The sequence below is a fragment of the Jaculus jaculus genome, chromosome 19, assembly GCF_020740685.1.
Source record: "Jaculus jaculus isolate mJacJac1 chromosome 19, mJacJac1.mat.Y.cur, whole genome shotgun sequence".
In the NCBI taxonomy this organism is placed as follows: Eukaryota; Metazoa; Chordata; class Mammalia; order Rodentia; family Dipodidae; genus Jaculus; species Jaculus jaculus.
Window position 1 is genome coordinate 35,123,702 of NC_059120.1, and position 16,453 is coordinate 35,140,154.

The 16,453-nt window shown below is 41.9% G+C and overlaps 1 protein-coding gene across 2 annotated transcripts in view; it reads right to left on the bottom strand.

The window, feature by feature from the left end:
• The window catches only part of Ptgfrn (prostaglandin F2 receptor inhibitor), a 93,148-nt gene that overhangs the window by 46,218 nt on the left and 30,477 nt on the right, over window positions 1-16,453 (bottom strand). For both annotated transcript variants that reach the window (XM_045138092.1, XM_045138091.1), the window contains exons 2-3: window positions 15,567-15,935; window positions 11,672-12,085 (exon numbers count right to left, since the gene is read on the bottom strand). In XM_045138092.1, coding sequence (XP_044994027.1) covers window positions 11,672-12,085; window positions 15,567-15,935 — 783 coding nt within the window. The remainder of the gene's footprint in view (window positions 1-11,671; window positions 12,086-15,566; window positions 15,936-16,453) is intronic.

Below are 16,453 nucleotides of genomic sequence, written 5' to 3' on the forward strand. Positions count from 1 at the left end.
GTATGCCCATTCTCATTCTCTCTCTCTGCCCCCCCCCAATGGATAAATAAAAAAATTAAGTGTAAAATATATTTAAAAAACAAACAACAGATCCTTGGTAAGAATGTCCCTTCAACTATGTACCTCACTGTTTTATGTCTCCAGTGAAAGTGGCTAAATATCTTGTCATATCACTAGCCACAAAGACCACATATTGTCAGTTTAGGACAAGTCAATGGGAAATGAGGCAGAGTAGGCTAAAGGGGAAAACAAACCAGTTCTAAAGATTCATATTTCAAGAGGACACTCAGACAAAGTCTATGATGGTGCATGCTTTCTCTCATATAATATAACTGAATCTATAAATTAGAGATTAAGATTTGCATCTAGAAGACTTCTATGATGGGTGGGGGTCTACCACACAGATAACAAAGCTTTGTTGTGGAAGTGGATTCATGCCATTAGAAATGCCACTGTGGTGCTGGAGAGATGGCTTAGTGGTCAAGGCGTTTGCCCACACAGCCAAAGGACCCAGGCTCGATTCTCCAGTGTCCACATAAGCCAGATGCACAAGGGGGCACACACATCTGGAGTTCATTTGCAGTGGCTGGAGGCCCTGGTGCACCCATTCTCTGTCTCTCTTTCTCTCTGCCTCTTTCTCTCCCTCAAATAAAGAAATAATGATAAATGAAAATTTTTAAAAATGCCACTGTGATCCTAGCTTCAGATGATTAGGCTTCTGCATGAGAAGGAAAATACTTAGTAGCAGAGGCCAGTAAGTTAAAAAGGAGATATAAAGGGAAGAGAAAGGAAGGGAGGAGGATACTTAATAGGTTGGTATTGTATATATGAACGTACAATGATTGAGATGGGGAGGTAATATGATGGAGAATGGAATTTCAAAGGGGAAAGTGCGGGGGAGGGAAGGGAGGGTATTACCATGGGATATTTTTTATAATCATGGAAAATGTTAATAAAAATTGTGAAAAGAAAAATAATAATAATAATAATAAAACTTAAAAGAAATAAAAAGAAAAATATGCCACTGTGAGCAGAGAATATATATATTATAAAAACACCTGTAAGTAGCTTAGGTGGTAACAAGAGAAAAACTACCCCACAGCACACAAACCAGAGAGGATTTAGGGAGTCTGTGAAAGGGTGAGAAAACAAAATCCCTTTGCATTTTCATTAACCAGTAGAGTATCACTTGCAGCTAGGGCTATGTGCCCGACTGAAGTCACAGATCTCTTCATGTCCTTGTTAATTACAATAGTTGCCAGGCTTGTTGTTGTGTCTTATTAGTCATGTGTTAATAAAGAAGCATAACACTGCTATTAAACAAATCTGTCTTATATATAAGCAAAAAGATCATGAGGCTATGTATGCTGGGGCAAATCTATAATATTAACTACTCTGGAGGCTGAAGTATGAGGATAACAAGTTCAAAGCTAGCATGGTCAACTTAGCAAGACCTACTGGAAATGTAGGTCAATGGCATAGTGCTTGCATAGTAAGTAGGAGGCCCTGGTTTCAACCCCATCTGGTGGTGTGAATGTAAAATGTCCCCCACACATGGCTTTTTGTGTTCAGAATACTTGTTTACCAGCTGGTGGCACTTTGGAAAGTTAATGGAGCCTCTGAGAGGTGGAGCCTTGGTGGAAGACATATGTCACTGGGGGTGCACTTGAGGCATATTAGTGCAGCCTACCGAGTGTTCAAAGTCAGCTCACTCGGACTACTTTCCTTGCCACAATGAAACTTCTCTTCAAAACTGCATTTCCTCCCCTGAGCTGCTTCTGACAGGTGTTTTGTCTCAGCAAAGAGGTAACTGCTACACCCCCAATACTGAAAAAAATTACAAACCATCAGCTCAAGTTATAGTTAGACATTATGGCATGCCTTATAATCTCAGCAATCTAATTGTCTAACTAGCTGGGTTTTGTGCTGTATTTGAAAACACTTTCACAAATGAAATCCCTGCCTAATGGTTAGCTTACAGCTTTGTCTGTCTCATTAGAATAGTTCTAAGACACAAACTACACAGCTGAAGGTTTCCTAGGACAGATTCCAGATGGGTCACTTTGTTAAAAAAGGTGAACTCAGTCTATCTGGAAAGCCAGTTTTTTAGCCAGTGGAGACAGTGACAGATCTCCTCAAGTCATTCACGAAGCTCAGTTCTATTTTTCATACGCACTCCTAAATCCAGGGAACACTACTGAAGAAACCACGACATGCAGAGACAAAATGCAACCCCTGCACATGGTCTCCTGTTCTCCTTCCCTGTTGAGCCAGAGAGGCCACACACTCACTCACATTCCTGCTCAGGAAATAAGTCCAGCCAATGTCTTCCCTATTTAAAAACAGACAGAGGCAGCCACAAAGTATTCTGAAAAGTGAAGGTGCTAACCAAACACTCCCAGCCATCCCCAGCAGTGGCACCCTATGATGGTTTCTCTGCACGCTGTCACCAAAGAAGCTGTAAGCTGCATGGAGTCCAGGGTCAAGCCTCTACCCCAGGGCCCAGCACAGACCTGAGCACACAGTAGGTTCCCTATCAATACTTGCTGAACAGTGAGTCAATAATGGCTTTCCTCCCTTGTTTTTTACTTTTCCAGTTTTTCTGTGTATCCTAATGTGCATTTTTAATTTCTTAATTATGTCTGCAGTTGGAATAATGGTGTTTAAAAAGGCAGAATTACAAAAAACTTCTTGTATGGACTTCAGGGTTGGACTTTCTAAAATATGTATGATGTAAGAAGAAAGAAGAGGTGCAGTCCTCAGAAGCCTGTCAAGCAGGATGACACATCTGAGGGACCAACAGAGGCAAGTCTAGATGAGGTAGGTTAGGCAAAAGTTTGGGTAGACACACTTCCCAACAGCCCTGAGGAAGGAAAGATCCAAGAACTTAGGAAAGAGCAAACTAGATAAAGTAAGGTATGGGCAGATCCACCCCACAGCTCTAGCTAACATTAGGCGAGTCCTCACTCTAAGAAGGACTGCCACTCTTAACTTCTGAATCAGAGAAGAGCCTTCCTATGCCAGGCAAGTCACAGCTTCTCACAGGTTCAAGTTCAGATCAATGCAGCTGCCTAGTAAAATTACAGCATATAGTGGTTAAGATAGAAGCGTAGGAACCACATCAAAGCAGCCTAGGGGGGAAAAAGGCAAAAAAATAAAAAGTAAAAAAAATAAAATAGCAAAATACACTCTTCTACTAAAAAGTGAGGTGTATAAGAAGTTACCAACAGCAGCAGAGAAGTAGGAGAGATCCAGAGCCCACAGGCAGGCAGCACTGGTTCCAGCAGCAGCGGCTCCAAGTCTGCGAGGCCACAGCTGCCAGGCTCGGCTTGAGTCGCAGAAAAAAAAAGCCACGTGAGGGGATTTTCCACTCACACCAGAGAAGAATCATGAAGGGAGAAAGGCAGCGAACAACGGAGGAGCAGATTATGAGGGAGAGGATCACATGGACCAGTGGGAGAACTAGAGCCACTATCCATAGCCTCCCTTCCCTCACCATCAGCACCAGTGCCAGCAAGCACCAGAGGCCTGGGAAAGGGAGCTCATAGTACCCAGCACTGGTGACCAGAGCAGTGACCCAATGACCCAGCCAGCCTACTTGAACCCACAGTACACCAAACAGGGACCCAACAGGAGCACAGCATAACTGAGACCAAAATCATCCCAAAAGGTAACTAGGATTACACCAGGTCAGTACCCACCAAATAAGCCTGGTATATAGGCCTGAACTGAAAGTGCTAATTGCACCTTCCCTATCAGGATAAATTATAGGTTAGATCTGATAGATGGTTTATACGTTAAATCTGATAGATGGTCAGATTTGCCCTTCTTAAATAAGCTATATTTTGGGCTTGTCATTTGTTGCTTCTTCCTTTATAGTGGCTTTGCTTCCTCTTCTGTTGTATATTAGGGAAGGGTCTCACTTGGTCACAAGCTGACTTGGAACCCTCAACAAATCAGAAATCTTAACCTCCTGGTTAACAGGATTAAGGGTGTGGGGGCACCTCACACCCTAAGGTACAGTGATTTTGTTAGAGGATCTGGTTGTCATAATGTACTTTGCATAAATAACCTGTGGTGTTTTTCATTGAAAGTGTACATTGTTTAGTTAAATTTGAGAATCAGCCTGTATTTTGTTCCACTCAGCCTACTTGAATACTTTCATAGCAGGCAAACACAACACCTAGGGTCACAATTATAGGTGCTTTGAGAGTCTTGTGAGCCACACCTAACACCTTAAGGTCCTACCCTGAAGATATACAGCATCAGATTATTGATACATCTAATAATACTGCAGCTAACTAGAAAATCCAAGCATTAAATTAATCCAAGATGTAAAAATATGTACATTATAACACAAGAAACACCAAAAATCAAGACAATATAAATCCACCAAAAAGTATTAATGCATCAGAAATGACCTCCAGTGAGAATGAGTTAGAGAAATGCCTGAGAAAGATTTCAAAACAATGATTATAAATATGCTCAAAGAAGTCAAAGAGGAAATCAAAGGAATGAAAGAGGAAAGTAAAGGAATCAAAGAAGACAAGGGATACCAATTTAATGAAAGAAAGAGGTCAATACTAGGCATAAATAAGGAAATAGAAATAATAAAAGAAAAAAAGTCAAAATTACTAGCAATGAAGAACACAGTTAATGAAATAACAAACTCTGTAGAAAATCTCACCATTAGAATGGATGAAGGAGAGGACAGAATATCGAAACTAGAGATCAGGTGGCAGATCTAATACAGCCTAACAAAGAGAAAGACAAACTAACAGAAAAGTATGAATGGGAATTTCAAGATATTCAGGACACTATGAAAAGATCAAACATAAGAATTCAGGGTATAGTAGAAGGAGAAGAATTTCACTCCAAAGGTATAGCTGGCACTTTCAAAAAAATCATAGAAAAAAAACTTCCTCCAAATTGGGAAAGAGGTACCAATGCAGACACAGGAATGCTTTAGAACACCAACCAGACAAAACCTGGAAAGAACCTCTCCTCACCATATTATAATTAAACTACCAAACATACAAACCAAAGAAAAAATATTGAAGGCAATTAGAGAGAAAAATCAAGTTACCTACAAAGGCAAGCCTATCAGGATTACAGCAGGTTACTCAACGCAAATGTTAAAAGCCAGAAGGGCTTGGAGAGGTGTATTCCAAGTTCTGAAGGATAACAACTGTAAACCAAGATTACTTTATTCTGAAAAGCTATCCATTCAAATAGATGGAGAAATAAGGATATTCCACAACAAAAGCAGGCTAAAGGAATATTTGAAGACAAAACCAGCTCTACAGAAAATCCTTGAAAGAATCCTCTATGCTGAAGAGAAACGAAAGCACACATATAAGGAACCTAGAAAAAGCAAACCATACTCAAGTACTAGTTAATACAAGAAAGCAAAGGTAAAACAGGAAGAACTACAAAATATGGCAAAAAATAAATAAACAGCTTTCAATAATATCTCTTAATATCAACGGCCTCAATGCCCCAATGAAAAGATATAGGTTTGCAGACTGGGTTAAACAGCAGGATACTACAATTTGTTGCCTCCAAGAAACTCACCTTTCTACAAAGGATGAACACTATCTTAGGGTGAAAGGTTGGAAAATGGTGTTTCATGCAAATGGGCCTAGAAAATAAGCAGGGGTTGCTATCCTAATATCTGACAAGGTAGACTTCAGTCCAACATTAGTCAAGAAAGATAAGGAAGGTCACTTTATATTGATTAAGGGCACACTCCAATAGGAGGACATTACAATCCTAAACATATATGCACCTAACATGGGGGCTCCCAAATTCATCAAACAAATGCTATTAGAACTAAGGTCACAGATAACACCAAACACAGTGGTAGTGGGTGACTTCAACACCCCACTCTCATCAATTGACAGGTCATCCCGGGTAAAAATAAACAGAGAAGCATCTGGACTAAATGAGATCATAGAAGGAATGGACCTAACAGATATATACAGGACATTTCATCCAAATGCTGCAGAATATACATTCTTTTCAGCAGCACATGAAACATTCTCTAAAATAGACCATATATTAGGACAAAAAGCAATGAACAAATTCAGGAAAATTGAAATAATTCTTTGCATTCTATCTGACCACCATGGAATCAAACTACAAATTAATAACAAGAAAAGCTATAGATCACACAAAAAATTCGGGAAACTAAACAATGCATTACTAAATGATAAATGGGTCAATGAAGAAATCAAGAAGGAAATCAAAAAGTTCATAGAGTCAAATGATAATGAGAACATAACATACCAAAATCTCTGGGACACAATGAAGGCAGTTCTAAAAGGTAAATTTATAGCTTTAAGTGACTATATTAAGAAATTAGAGCCGGGCGTGGTGGTGCACGCCTTTAATCCCAGCACTTGGTAGGCAGAGGTAGGAGGATCGCTGTGAGTCTGAGGCCACCCTGAGACTATATAGTGAATTCCAGGTCAGCCTGAGCCAGAGTGAGACCCTACCTCGAAAAACCAAAAAAAAAAAAAAAAAAAAGAAAAGAAAAGAAATTAGAAAGGTCGCAAGTAAATGACCTAATGCTTCACCTTAAAGCCTTGGAAAAAGAAGAACAAGGCAAACCAAAAATCAGTAGGTGGGAAGAAATAATAAAGATTAGGGTAGAAGTTAATGAAATAGAAACAACAACAATAACAAAAAAACAATCCAAAGAATTAATGAAACAAAGAGTTTCATTAACAAAGAGTCTTTGAAAGGATAACCAAGATTGATAAACCCTTAGCAAATCTGACCAAAAGAAAGAGAGAAGAAACACAAATTAATAAAATTAGCGATGAAAAACATAACATCACAACAGATGCCAGAGAAATTTAAAAAAATCATAGGGACACACTATAAGAGCATATACTCAACTAAGTATGAAAATCTGAAAGAAATGGATGGTTTCCTTGATTTATATGACCTACCTAAATTAAATCAAAATAAGATTAATCACTTAAATAGACCTATAACAAACATGGAGCTCCGAACAGTTATCAATAATCTTCCAACTAAAAAGTCCAGGCCTAGATGGATTCACTGGTGAATTTTACCAGACCTTCAGGGAAGAACTAACACCAATGCCTCTAAGCTTTTCCATAAAATAGAAAAAGAAGGAATCCTACCAAACTCCTTTTACGAAGCCAGCATCACCCTGATACCCAAACCAGGAAAATACAGACAAAAAAAGAAAATTACAGACCAATCTCCCTGATGAACATAGATGCAAAATTTCTCAGCAAAATACTGGCAAACAGAATACAAGAGTATATCACAAAGATATTCTCCCGACCAAGTAGGGATAGCTTAACATATGCAAATCGATAAATGTAATACATTATATAAATGGACCGAAGGACAAAGCTCATATGCTCATCTCATTAGACACAGAAAAAGCATTTGACAATATCCAAATTCCCTTCATGATAAAAGTCCTACAGAGACTGGGAATAGAAGGAACATATCTCAATATAGTAAGGGCTATTTTTGACAAGCCTACAGCCAACATATTACTAAATGGGAAAAAACTGGAAGCTTTTCCACTAAAATCAGGAACAAGACAAGGGTGTCCACGGTCCCCACTTTTATTTAATATAGTGTTGGAAGTTTTAGCCATAGCAATAAGGCAAGCGACACACATAAAAGGGATACAAATTGGAAAGGAAGAGATCAAGTTATCATTATTTGCAGATGACATGATTCCATACATAAAGGATCCTAAAGACTCTACCAGCAAACTTTAGCGCTGATAAACACCAATAGATACAAAATAAATACACAGAAAATCAGTAGCCTTCCTATATGCTAACAACAAACACACAGAGGAGAAAATCAAAGAATCACTCCCATTCACAATTGCATCAAAAAAAAAATAAAGTACCTTGGAATAAACCTAACCAAGGAAGTGAAGAATCTCTACAATGAAAAATTTAAAACTCTCAAATGATAAATTGCAGAAGACACTAGGAAATGGAAAAATATCCCTTTTTCTTGGATTGGATGAATCAATATTGTGAAAATGGCAATCTTACCTAAAGCAATCTATACATTTAATGCAATCCCTACCAAATCCCAATGGCATTCTTCACAGAAACAGAAAAAACAGTCCAAAAATTCATTTGGAATCGCAAAAAATCTCGAATATCTAAAACCACACTCAGTAACAAAAATAAAGCTGTGGTATCAACATACCCGATTTTAACCTATACTACAGAGCCATAGTAACAAAAACAGCATGGCATTGGCACAAAAGCAGATATGTAGATCAATGGAACAGAATAGAGGACCCAGATATAAGCCCAGGGAGCTATAGCCACCTGATATTCAATAAAAATGCCAAAAATACTCATTGGAGAAAGACAGCCTCTTCATCAAATGGTGTTGGGAATACTGGATATGTATCTGTAGAAGGATAAAAATAGATTCTTCTCTCTCTCCATGCTTAAGAATTAAGTCCAAATGGATTAAAGACCTTAACATCAGACCTGAAACTCTGAAACTGCTAGAGGAAAAAGTAGGGAAAACCCTTTAACACATTGGTCTTGGCAAAGACTTTCTGAATACAACCCCAATTGCTCAGGCAATGAAACCACAGATTAACCACTGGGACCTCATGAAATTACAAAGATTTTGTGCTGCAAAGGACACTGTAAATAAATAATAAGAAATCAAACAAGCCAATCAAAAAATGGGCTATGGAGCTAAATAGAGAGTTCTCAAAGGAAGAAATATGAATGGCATATAAACATCTAAAAAAATGCTCTATATCACTAGACATCAGGGAAGTGCAGATTAAAACTACATTAAGACTCCAACTCACTCCTGTCAGATTGGCTACCATCATGAAAACAAATGATCATAAATGCAGGCAGCGATGTGGAAAAAGAGGAACCCTTCTGCACTGTTGGTGGGAATGCAATCTGGTCCAGCCATTGTGGAAAACAGTGTGGAGGTTCCTAAAACAGCTAAAGATTGATCTACCATATGACCCAGCTATAGCACTCTTAGGCATATATCCTACAGACTCATCTCATTTCTTTAGAAGTATGTGCTCAACCATGTTTATTGCCTCCCAATTCATAATAGCTGGGAAATGGAACCAGCCTAGATGTCCCTCAACTGATGAGTGGATAACGAAGATGTGGCACATTTATACAATGGGTTCTACTCAGTGGTAAAGAAAAATGAAGTTATGAAATTTGCAGAGAAATGGATGGATCTGGAAAGGATTATACTAAGTGAGGTAACCCAGGCCCAGAAAGCCAAGCGCCACATGTTCTCCCTCATCTGTGGATCCCAGCTACAGATGATTGGGCTTCCGTGTGAGAAGGAAAACCTCACTAGCAGATGCCAGTAAGTTATAAAGGAGATATAAAGGGAAGAGAAAGGAAAGGAGGAGAGTACTTAATAGGTGGGTATTGTATAGATGTAAGTAGAATGATTGAGGTGGGGAGCAGATATGATGGAGAATGGAATTTCAAAGGGAAAAGTGGGGAGGGGGGAAGCGAGGGTATTACCATGGTATATTTTTTACAATTATGGGAAATGTTAATAAAAATTGAGGAAAAAAAGGGCTATGGAACTAAATAGGGAGTTCTCAAAAGAAGAAATACAGATGGCATATAAGCATCTGAAAAAATATTCTACATCCCTAGTCATCAGGGAAATGCAGATTAAAACTATGCTGAGATTCCATCTCACTCTTGTCAGATTGGCTACCATCATGAAAACAAATGACCATAAATGCTGGTGAGGATGCGGAAAAAGAGGAACCCTTCTACACTGCTGGTGGGAATGCAATCTGGTCCAGCCATAGTGGAAATCAGTGTGGATGTTCTTAAGACAGCTAAAAACAGATATACCATATGACCCATCTTTAGTACTCCTAGGCATATATCCTAAGGACTCATTTCATTATCTTAGAGATACTTGCTCAACCATGTTTATTACCACTCAATTCACAATAGCTGGGAAATGGAACCAGCCTAGATGTCCCTGAATTGATGAGTGGATAACAAAGATATGGGACATTTATACAATGGAGTTCGACTCAGTGGTAAAGAAAAATGAAGTTATGAAATTTGCAGGAAAATGGATGGATCTGGAAAAGATTATACTAAATGAGTTAATCCAGGCCCAGAAAGCCAAGCCTCATATGTTGTCTCTCATATGTGGATCCTAGCTACAGATGACTGGGCTTCTGTGTGAGTAGGAAGAAAACTCAGTAGCAAAAGCCAGTAAGCTAGAAGAGATATAAAGGGAAGAGAAAGGAAGGGATGAGGGTACTTAATAGGATTTAAGTAGAAGAATAGATTAATGGGGGTAAAAAGGCCCAAGTGAGGTCAGGGGAAGAGACTGAGTAAAGGAAAGGTAGAGGGAGGGCTAATCAAAATCTAAGAGGCTATAAATAAATCATATGGAAACCTACTTTTTTGGACAATGGAACCCTCAGGAGCTAGACTGTTGCTAGAAAATTTTCCATGCCAGGGATGGGATAACTTCCAGTGAGTTGTTGGCTAGAGAGGTCCCTTATGCCACCAAAACATTATAGGCCATTGCTGAAGCCCTTGGTGTCTCACTAGGAATAGATGGTAAGATCCTATTGCTGAAGACTCCACATACTTGGACTGCAAGACCACTGAGAAATCCTGTTGGAACTGAGCTGATAACCTTCTCCATGTAGACCAGCTGACCGAAAGCTGGAGGAAGCCATTCTGCATGCAATTCAATGGGAGAGAAAGAAATCACCAGTGAAGATATTCAACAGTGGACACTGCAAGCCTTATAATTGGCCAGCCAGGCCAAATGAGCCAATGGGTGCAATAGTGGCACATCTGTCACAGTGGAAACAAACTGCCCTCTAATTGGACTGGGGACCTGCTCCATGGGAGGGAATACATCCCTGATACTGAAAACTTAAAACAGGGGTAATTATCAGCTCTAGGGGTGTACTGTCTGGTACTGTCTGGCTAAATGTACATACTGTGGTCATCAAACTGCCCAGTAAGCACTTCTCGTAATGTTCATACCCTTATATTGATGCTACTCTCACTTTTGGTAGAAAACCTTCTCTTTTCAGATGGTAGTAACCTTGGGATGACTCAGAAGGCATCATGGTGCTGCAAAGAAGTGACCGGAGTGCTCAGTACTGCAATATCTATATCATACCTCCCAAGGCTCAGGGTCTATTGCAGAAGAGGTGGCGGAAAGAATGTAAGAGCCAAAGGAAGGGTAGAACTACTTACAATGTGCTTCCCCTAGACACAAAATGGCCTGGATATCCATGACCTCATAGTGCCTGACACTACCTACACAAGACCATCATAATAGGAGGAACAGATCATGACATCAAAATAAGAGAGACTGATTCAAAGGGGAAAGTGGGGGGGGGGGGGGAGGGTATTACCATGGGATATTTTTTTAGAATCATCGAAGTTAAAGAAAATTGGAAAAAAAATTACAGCATATACCTCAGAACAGAGGTGCCCTTCCCCTAAGTAATTTCCATCATCTACTTGTATCACCTGCAAAGCAAGCTTCAGAGGACATAGTCCTTGTCTGAAAGGATAGGTGTCCTGGCCTGGTCCTTCTCCCTTAACTGGTCTAAATACAAGAGATAAACACACTATTTCCCGAAGCTCACCTGTTGGCTGAATCACCACAGTGGCAACCTCAATGGCTTTTTCTTGTATTTCTTGCCAGCTGCCCTGCTCTGTGATCCATTCGCTGACCACACACCTGTAGGAGCCCTGGTCTGCCGACAGTGCCCGGGCCACAGACAGGCGGTAGGCATCGCTGCCCATGGTGTCAAGGCGCATGTCCCCACTGTGGTAGCGTTGCTCATAGCCTGGGCCTGGGTGGAACCTGCCCTCGTGGGTGAGGGCAAGAATGCTTCGGTGCATTGGGCCACGATGCAGCTCCCACAGCAGTGCCAGGTGTGTGTGCAGAGGCGAGGCGGTGGAGGCCACACAGCGCAGCTCGAAGGGCTCCCCCTCACGCAGGCTCAGGCTGGGAGGAGGCCGCACACTAGGGCCCACCATCAGGGCATCAGCCAGTACTATGAGGAGAAAGAACATATGTGTGAGCACCACAGTGAGTCCAGTCCCATGCTGCAAGGACAGGCCACCTTCCAGGAATGTCCTTGAGCCATGCCTTCTACTACCAAAGATAATCCTCCTTCCCTCAGGTTCTAACACACAGATGAGCAAATCACCCACTCTGACTCACGTCTGATCTTCACTGACTTTCTAACCTACAAAGGAAGAAAGAGAAGAGAGGTCCAAATTGAACTCCAGCTAATGAGTGAAGCTCCCTGTGGGAGGTGTGGTGGTTTGTTTCAGGTGTCCCCCCTAAGTAAGGTGTTCTGAAGGCTAGGTTCCCAGCTGATGGAAATTTGGAAATTAATGCCTCTTCAAAGCAGTGTATTGTTGGGTGCAGGCTTATGGGTGTTATAGCCAGTTTCCCCTTGCCAGTGTTTGGCACACTCTCCTGTTGCTATTATCCACATGATGTTGGCCAGGGGGTGATGTCCACCCTTGCCATTATGGAACTTCCCCTCAAGTCTGTAAGCCAAAATAAACCTTTTTTTTTTTCCTACAAGCTGTTCTCAGTCAGGTGTTTTCTGCCAGCAATGTGAACCTGACTACAACAGGACCTGTGGGAAAGTGCTTCTGTTACCCTGACACAGGGCACTATTGCCCTCTGTGCCTCAGTTGCCTGAAAGGGAAGATAATGCACCTGCCTCATGGAGTCAACAGGCAGTTCACCAAGTCCAGCACAGTGCCTGGCATCATGGTAAAAGAACCTAGTGGGATGACCCTGCACTCCTTTGCCTAGCAAACAGGGCTGCAGGAGGGAGCTCCATCTGGAGACAAGATGATCTGCTAACAGCTAAATAAGCAAGCTCCACAAGGTGACAGGATAGAAGCTGCCTGTGGCTCATGCCCTGGGAACTTCCTAAAATGACAGGTGAGAAGAGCATACCCATAGGCCGAGAAGGGGCCAAGGACAGCTGAAGTCCCTGCTGGCTGCTCACTCTACCAGCACCTACTGGAAGAAGCCTGAGCTGACGGAGTGTGAAAAAGCATGCAGAGGTCAAGGAAGCATGGGTGCATGCCAATCGAGAGGTGCGAGTGATGGATGCTGACACTCTGGTAACTGGAAGGGGCTTCTACTATGGAGCTGGAAACCCTATGAGGCTGGATACAAAATCCTTAAACAGCACTACTCATCATTTCTTTGGCTTTTCCCTCAATTTCATACTCAGAAACACAGTAATATAGTTACCCCTCCACAAAGACACATCCCTTCTATAATGCTAACACAGTCTGTGAGTGTGGCTCGCATGACTTCATTCTAACACAGTCTGTGAGTGTGGCTCGCATGGCTTCATTCTAACAGTCTGTGAGTGTGGCTCGCATGACTTCATTCTAATACAGTCTGTGAGTGTGGCTCGCATGACTTCATTCTAACACAGTCTGTGAGTGTGGCTTGCATGACTTCATTCTAACACAGTCTGTGAGTGTGGCTCGCATGACTTCATTCTAACAGTCTGTGAGTGTGGCTCGCATGACTTCATTCTAACACAGTCTGTGAGTGTGGCTCGCATGACTTCATTCTAACACAGTCTGTGAGTGTGGCTCGCATGACTTCATTCTAATACAGTCTGTGAGTGTGGCTCGCATGACTTCATTCTAATACAGTCTGTGAGTGTGGCTTGCATGACTTCATTCTCAAGGTCTATTCCTCTCTCAGGGTGTGACGAGCAGCCTCAATGCCCACAAAGCTGAAGACCACACAGACCCTGGACCACATATAATTTGTGTCAGTGACTCCACCTGGGCAGCCAGCCAGAGTATCTCTCTTCTCATCCATCTGCTCTCCTGAGCCAAGAAAAGCTTCCCCTTGGTTCTCCCACCCTCCCAAGACTAGAGCAGAAATAGAAAGGTACTAGAGGAATGGGAGGAGGGTCATTCTGCCACTCCTTGAGAGAGGTCACAAGGGAAGACGAAGGTGCATTTGACTTAATGGAGGGGATATGTTTCATTGCTTAACTACAATGCAAGAACATCTCATGGGGCTTTTTCTTTAAAAAGCAACCAAAATTAAACAAATATACATTTAGAATCCCTTACCAAGTACTAGGGGTAAATGCCACAAAGCTTTGACCTAAGGTCCAGCAGGCATTCTACAGAATTATAACTCCAGCGTCTATTTGTCTCTGTCTCTCCCTCTCCTCCCCCTCCTCCCCTCCCCCCTCCTCCCCTCCCCCCTCCTCCCCTCCCCTCCCCTCCCCTCTCCTCTCCTCTCCTCTCCTCTCCTGTCTGACTCATCTCATCTCATCTCATAATGCACCCAAGCTAGCTTTGAACGCACTAAGTAGCCCAGCCCAAGATGGCTTCAAACTCAATTCTCCTGCCTCAGCCTCCTTCCCAAGTACTGTGATTACAGGCATGTGTCAGCATGCCTATCATGTTCAGTACTTCTTAAATGAGAAAATGGCAGAGGCAGACTTGACAGGTTAATGCTTTAAGACTTACTGACTGGACATGGCTGACATTTTACCTCTTGTGAGTTTGTAAGAGGCCAACAGTATATGAGCTACAATAGTTTCTACCAGTCATGCCTGAGGTAATGAGTGCCTGGATCAACTCACTGTTTTTATATTCTCGTTTTCTACTTTCCAGATAACTATATGCATTTCTACCCTGATACAAATCCTTTTAGAAACAAGGCAGGTAACAAATAAATATATAATTAAATCATCATCATAATAATAATGTTTCTGTTTTGTTAACCTCATATGAAAATAATTTATTGTTCACTTACTAATTAGCTGTGTGATTTTAGTCAAGTAATTAACCTATGTTCTTCCATTTATTCGTGTGTAAGTTAGAGAAATATCCTGCCCTATCTTCTCTACTGCACTCAGACAAGTGAATGTGTTAGCAAATCCAACAGCACCTAGAAGATGGAAAAATAAAAACGAAACCCAAATCCAAGACGTTCCAGATGCGAAGACGTGGCTGTTTGCACAGCTGAATTAGTGAGCTAGCAGTTACCACTGTTCCTTCTCCACACACAGCACAGCCCGTGCAACTTCTGTGCAAACAATATTAACCCACGAATATCACAGAGAAAGACATACATTTTGAATTATCTGCTCTTTCTATAAACCTCAACACTTTCTTGTGCCTATGTCACATGCAGGCTCTGGTACTGCTCTGAGGCCTGCCATGAGCTAACTCTCTTCATACTTCTTAAGGTGTAAAACATGTCCACAGCCATCAGCTGATAAGGCAGAGTGAGCAGCTGGACCAAGCACAGGTACCTGCTCCAGAGCCAGGCTCCCACACCACACCATGCTACTGATGAGTCACTGGCCATGAGGTGCTTCAGAGATACACTGGAGAGGAGAAAGGGTCTCCAGGAATCACCAGCCTCTGCCTTTTATCAGGGGTCTCTTTTCAAAGTCTAAGTAGCAGCATGGGAGAGGACAGTTTGACCCCTGACACAATGACACCACATGAGGACTGTACCTTTAACATGCACTGTGTCCTCATAGTTGCCCTGGACAGTGGCATCGGTGCTAGGAGTTGAACACTTGTAGTGGCCTTGGTCTGAGGGCAGGACATTCTTTATGTGGAGTTCCACAGCATCATTGGCAGTTCGCCTTAACAGGATCTCGCCCCTCTGCAGCCGCTCCCGGTATAACTGTGCTGCAAAGCCCACCTCCCAGGTGCTTGCGAGTTCCACAAAGCTGCTCCCCGTAGAAGAGAAGCTCCAGTCAAAGTTCTGCTCGCTGGGGCCATCATAGTCACTGACGTTGCAGGGGATCACCAGCTCAGTGCCCACCACCCGGACCAGGGTGCCTGTGGGCACTCTCACCACACGCCCATGACCGAAAGCTGCAACAAAAAGAGATAAAAGACAGGTCTTTAATCACAGAGGGTCTTCCCCATGGAAATGCTCCTGCTTGGGAGCCCAGGGCAGAAATGTGCCATGTATATGTCTGGGAAAATGGGTCTCTGCAGGGTTATTAATCAGTTCCTAGAATTATCAGTTGGGATTAGCACCTTGAAATGAGCACCTCTCACAAAACTAGTCTCCCAGGGCTGTCAGGCAGACTACCCCTAAAAGTAGGGTGACCATATACACGAACAGCTTTGTCAATTCCATTATTGTTCAATACACTATTACCACTCAGTGTACTACAGAAACACTTGAGGGTCTCTATGAACGGAAAAGACACAGCTAGTCAGGTATTTACATTTCCCACCCCACATCAACCTTCACCTTTTATGGACCCTTCCCAAGACCTGATTTACAATGATGGATGCCAACTTTTAAATCTCAAATTGGTCAGTGGATAAAATGATTTAACTCTTGTTATCTGACATTGCCTATAAATAAATTTTAAAATATG